This window comes from Mustela putorius, unplaced genomic scaffold (assembly GCF_011764305.1).
Source record: "Mustela putorius furo isolate JIRA1106 unplaced genomic scaffold, ASM1176430v1.1 tig00003896_pilon_pilon_pilon, whole genome shotgun sequence".
Lineage (NCBI taxonomy): Eukaryota > Metazoa > Chordata > Mammalia > Carnivora > Mustelidae > Mustela > Mustela putorius.
Genome location: NW_025422045.1, coordinates 14,930,764 through 14,937,056, shown reverse-complemented (window position 1 = coordinate 14,937,056; position 6,293 = coordinate 14,930,764). Strand labels below are relative to the sequence as shown.

At 36.5% G+C, this 6,293-nt stretch overlaps 1 protein-coding gene and 1 pseudogene across 1 annotated transcript; both read left to right on the top strand.

Moving 5' to 3' along the window:
* Positions 1-383: 383 nt before the first annotated feature.
* LOC101670958 (olfactory receptor 11H12-like) lies at positions 384-1,427 on the top strand. Its single transcript, XM_013050801.1, is given in 1 exon segment — positions 384-1,427. A coding segment is annotated over 1 exon segment (1,017 nt). The 5' UTR covers positions 384-410.
* A 3,293-nt stretch (positions 1,428-4,720) lies between these two features.
* On the top strand, positions 4,721-5,947 carry LOC101671252 (annotated as a pseudogene).
* The last annotated feature ends 346 nt before the right edge of the window (positions 5,948-6,293 follow it).

Here is a 6,293-nt window from a genome sequence, read left to right as displayed (position 1 = left end):
ATGAGATCTAGCCCTGCATCGCACTCCATGCTCAGTGTGGAACCTGCTTAAGATTCTCTCCCTTTCCCTCAGCCCCCTCCTCCATCTCTCTCTCTCTCTCTCTCTCTCTCTCTCTCTCTTTTTCTTTCTAAAAGAAAAAAAGAATTTAACTTTACTTAGTTCTATCATGGTACCATAATGAGGAAGAGATTCAGAAGCAGGCAAAGTTTGCTTCTGTGCAGCCAGCTGCCTACTATACCCAAAACTCAGAGTACGTAACCAAGAACAAGTAGACTACACTCTCTTCCTGATGATTCTTCTGAAAAATGACCCCATGTTCATTGCCTTTTCTTCATTCGAAAAAGGAGCACATTTAAAACTAGTCCTAACTGATAACAATATGTCTCTTGACCTTGCAGGTTACTGACCCAATGAATGTTTCTGAGTCATACTTCAGCTTTGCTTCTGTAAGAGAATTTATACTCCTAGGTTTTTCTTGTGAGTGGAAGATTCAGATCCTTCTCTTCTCACTCTTCACCACAACATATGTTTTGACTGTAACAGGGAATGGGGCCATTGCTTGTGCTTTGTGGTGTGAATGCTGACTCCATGTCCCCATGTACATTTTCCTGGGAAATTTCTCCTTTCTAGAGATTTGGTATGTCTCTTCTACAGTTCCCAAGATGTTGGTCAATTTCCTCTCATATAAAAAGACCATCTCCTTTACTGGATGTTTCCTCCAATTTTATTTCTTTTTCTCTTTGGGAACATCTGAATGTTTCCTCTTGGCTGTCATGGCCCTTGATCGGTACCTTGCTATCTGCCATCCCTTGCACTACCCTAACGTCATGACTGGACACTTCTGTACCAAACTGGTCATTATCTGTTGGGTTTGTGGATTTCCGTGGTTCCTGATCCCCATTGTATTCATCTCTCAGATGCCGTTCTGTGGTCCAAACATTATTGACCATGTTGTATGTGACCCAGGGCCACTGTTTGCATGGGCATGTACCTCTGCTCCAACAATCCAACAGCTTTGCTATACTTTAAGCTCATTAGTTATCTTTGGTAACTTCCTTTTTATCCTTGGGTCCTATACACTTGTCCTATTAGCTGTGTTGTGTATGCCTTCATCCACTGGGAGACACAAGGCCTTCTCAACCTGTGGGTCTCATTTGGCTGTGGTATCACTATTCTATGGCTCTCTGATGATCATGTATGTGAACCCAGGACTTGGGCATTCTGCTGGTATACAGAAAGTTGCAACTTTGTTCTATACTATGGTAAATCCATTCTTCAACCCCCTCATCTATAGCCTTCGGAATAAGGAGATAAAAGCAGCCCTGAGGAAAGTTCTGGGGCATCTTAGTATCATCGAAACTATACTGGATGATCCCCCCCGTTATCAGGCCAGTATAGTATCACAAAAAGCAATCAGGATTGTATAGTTATTCAAATATTCAAATATAAGTCTAGTTATGTTAACTCTATCAGCTTATGAAATAAAACATCTATGTGGCCACTTATAATCATAAAGTGGCCGGATTATACAGATAAATGGAAGTACTGGGTTCTTCTTTGGCACTTAGAGTGTAATGAACTAGGGAATGTACACATCTGGGTGTTTTCTGGGTAGTCCATATGGTTCTTGTGTGACAAAAATTTCTGTGTCCCATTTGATGATTTATATTAATAGTTCTGGGATCAATTATATTATCTCATTTTGTTTTAGTTATTTATAAATAAAAGGAAAAATGTATTTATTTCTGTTTCTTATTGACTCTATTATTTCAGTGATTAGGTTATCCCTGCTAAATAAACCCTTAAAGCAATGATCTAAAATTTCTATAGGAGCATAATGTTATGCTAGCCTAATGACATTTAGACATACGTTGTTTGTTTTCCTTACACATTACCCCTTTCTAAGCTCCTTAAGGGGCTAATTCTAATTCTAACAACATCAGTCAAAATATTCAGATATACAGTATTCTGAGTGTCAATATTTTTACCTAAACAAAGGTTCACTGGGGTGTACATGTTTTAGTAAACAAAGGTTCACTAAAAGCTTAATTGGTCATTTGTGTTTTCTTCCTAAAAAGTGGAGAGGGAAATGATCTACTTTATAATAAATTACTTAAGTTCAAAAAAACAAGTTGATAGTTCATTATTATTTGTTGCTGCAACAGTATTAAAGAACAGTAAGGGAAATTGTTAAATTGTTACAGTGATGCAATACACTTTACATTTTCATTTATATGTATGTATATTTGATATGAAATTTGTTCATACATTATACCAACTTTTTATGACCATTGCTTTTTAGGAACTTTAATATTCCATTCAACCAGTGTGGTATGGATTGTAAATTTTTATGTGGTAAGATCAATATTTTCCTAGAAGTAGGACTATTCTTCCAAGTACCTTGAAACTTACTTTTGCAGGATGTAAGAAAGGGACTTTCCAGAAAATGGATTAGGAGAAAAATGCATGTCACCAACTACATAATAATGATAGCTTAGAATTAATTAATTAATGATAGCTTAGAATTTCTGAATCCAGGGATTCAGAAACTCTTCCACCCACTAGCCATCATTTTGTTATACAGTAACTTCCATTATTTTTATTGTAAAAATTAATATCTCAATTAAATCTTCATAAAGTTTTGTCTGATGATGTCTTGCAAATTAGATTAGGACTCATCATCTAATCTAAAACTGCCTCTGGGAAATCCAGGATGTGAGACTACTATATGCATGTATCAATTTTCCCACTGGGGTTTCTATCTTAGAATAGTTTCTTGAGAGAGAAAGGGTTTCTCAGTTTAAAATATAAGGCTGCACTTGTGATTTTTGAAATGGACACACTCTGATTCATATCATGCTTGACCTGCCTGAAACTCTTTTTGAATTTTTTTTTTGCCTCCTTTTGGAGCAAAAATTACATAATTTTGATTATGAAGATATTAAAATATTTCTCATCATCACATTCATTCATTTATCTGAAGTACCACATGAGGTGCTTTGTTGAAGTTTGGGAAACAAATCTATATTTAATTTTTCCGTACACATTCACAAGTTTTGACTAAAATCTTAGGCTTTGTAGTGTTTCTTTTTTTTGTTTGTTTTGTTTTCTTGTTCTTTGTTTTTGTCTTTCAAGCATTTTCTAGCCACTGACTCAGTCTCTCTTGTTGTTTATTTGGATATAAATATTTGCTTGAATATCAATCTCCTAAAGTGGTGTCATTGAGAAAAGGGTCTAGTTCTTAATTTCCATCACTGTATTCATTTTCTTATTTTACACTCAACACATGCATGGCAGAGTGTGTTACCTGCATACTTACTATCCATTTTTCTTATCTTCGTTCTTAATACAATCTCAATTCTATTCTGGTGGCAATATACCCAGTTTGAAAAAATCAAATGTAGTATCCTTTATATAGGGATAATTGTGTGGATGAATTGAGAGAGTGTGCCAAAGTATTTTATAAGTGATAAAAAGCTTTCCAAGTGAAAAATATTAATTGAAATCAGTTGCATACATACTATGTATAGGATTATATTCTGATTATCACAGCCATTCTGTGAGGAAGATATTATCATTAGCTCTAGTTTAAAGATTTAAATGGCAAGCAAGAAAGAATAACTTGTCCATCCTTAAGAAAAATTAATGATTGGGATGATAAAAAAATATTTTAATATCTTTATAACTAAATTTGTATAATTGCTACTCCAAAAACTAGCAAAAATTTTTCAAATATGGCTTCAATCAAGTCAAGCATGATATGAATCAGAGTGTGGGGAACCTTTCCATCTTTGGAATACTAAATTGCCCAAACTTAGTCCTGGCTCTGATTTCATGATTTTCTTCCATGTGTTAATGGCTCATATCCTCTGGAAAAGAAGATCTTACCATTCAGATAGAAATCTACCATTCTCTTTCTTCTTCTTTCTCCTCTATACCCCCAGCCTTGGTTTGAAGGTCAAATTCCCTCTAGTAAGATTATGGGCTCTTTTTCGATCCTGCTACAGAGTAGTTTAATACTAAGACTACCAAGAAGCTGGAGAGGGAAGTCATAGAAATGGTGGAGCTAGGGCATTGCTCTTATGGCAAAGAAGAAAGAAACTCCCCTGGAAAATGGAGAAGAATCTTATTCTTTCAAGTATCAGAAGAACATGATACAGAAGCAGTGAGAACAGAAATCCCCAAACCAGACAAGGAAAGAAGAAATCATGAAGTAGAAAAAGTTGATAAGGCGGAAAAGAGAGAAAAAAAATCGTGCAGATTTGGTAGAAGTTACAAAGTTAACAAAGCACTCTCCTCTTTCCCCTAGCTCTTCCCAACTTTAATTTAAGAGGGTGTCACATCTATGTGTGAGAGAGGGCATAGGCTATTGTGGAGGAAAGAATCACAGAAGAAAGGCATTTATATCCTTGTTGTAGGAGATGAGAAAGAACTCTTCCTGTGAAATTTCAACTCTATCTCATTTCCTCTGCTCAAAAGTAAACTAACTGCTACCCCAATACCAGGTAAGCTTTGTGGACAAGATAGAACAAGTAGCAGAAACTGATAAGGATGAAAACAAAAACAGAGAATCTCCCCTACATAGAAATGATGGCCCCCTGTAGGGGAAGCCAGAGGCCTCATGCTAGTTAGGTAGTGGCAGAGATTAAGGGAAACATTTGGCTAAAACTTTAATTTAACTTGCCAAATGAGGAAATGTCATTTGTGGACAATCTGAGTGATGGCTCAGGTAATTCCATCAAATACAAATTTCCTAAGGACAAAGGATACTCACTCTACAGTCCAGAATAGTTCGGTATTCCTAGGATCTCTGCCCAAGTGACGTTATGTCTCCTTGGTCTGAGATCTATTTCAGGCTTTGAAATCTTCTAGATACTAGAATAGAAAAGGATCAAGAATAACAGGGCATTCTATTTTTTTTAAGATTTTATTTATTTATTTGTCAGAGAGAGAGATCACAAGTAGGCAGAGAAGCAGGCAGAGAGAAACGAGGAAGCAGGCTCCCTGCTGAGCAGAGAGCCTGAGGCAGGGCTTGATCCCAGGACCCTGAGATCATGACCTGAGCCAAAGGCAGAGGCTTTAACCCACTGAGCCATCCAGGCGCCCCACAGGGCATTTTAGTTGACACAGTGAGAGACTACAGTGTAAGCACAAGAAACAGCCTTTCTAAAATGCAAGGGGGTTACTGAGGAGCCCAAGGAAGAAAGTAGCAGTGGTTGTAGTGAATGAGCAGAGCACAGTGACAGGATGCTTCCTACATCAACACATCAACTATGTACTTAAGTCCATATCTGAAGGGATCCCCCTCTAAAGAGGAAGATTGTTCTCTCTCCAGTTAGTGTCGGTATGGAGACCTGTTCAACCCATGCCAGTGAAACAGTTTGCTGACTAAATTTTAAAAACCACTGGTATCAGGAAAGGTTCAGCACATCCTCTGTACTGGAAAACTTTGCACCAAAGAGAGGTATGACTTATCTCAAGACTCTGATCAGTGATGTTCATATAGTGAGAGGAGTCTTTCATGAGAATCTGAATTATCCAGAACAAAAAGTTGTGACTGCTGGGCAATTCAAAATTGGTTTGATCCATAGGCAACAAGTTATTGCATTGGAGACATGGCCAGCTTAGCCCTATTGTAGGGCAGTTTGATAAGGACATTCTTAACTCAGGATACACATACAAATTTGAAGCATTTGAGCATGAAAAAAATGCTTACATTAACCCAGGTTCTGCCACTGAAGCATATAATTTCTCAGCAACAAACATTACTCCTTCATTTGTATCAGTGGATATTCAGGCTTCTACAGTTGTCCTTTACATGTATCAGCTAATTGGAGATGATGTAAAAGTAAAAGGAATTGAATACAAAAACGTCTTAAAGCCAGGCCTGTCTTGCTGTTTTTTTTTTTCATTCCCCTGTTCAAATCAAATAATTAAGCATTTATGAACCACAAGATCATATCATTTTTATGATATTTTACAGTAAAATATAATATTGCTTTCTGTTAATACAATGTTCTGAGCTTCTTATAAACTATGAGAATATATTCCATTTCTTGTATTATTTCTATGAAAAAAATATCCACCACACAGTAAATGGTCATGTGCTAAGTAAAACGTACTCTTGCAAATACCCTCAGAGTTGATATTTGGAACTTCACTACAAAAACGTAGTGCATGAAGAAAAAGAATCTAGATTTTCTTGTATACATTTTTCTCTTTGGTAATAAATAGTTACCTTTCATTTATAAAAACAAACAAATAAAACATAAAATGCAAGGGACCAGCCAGCA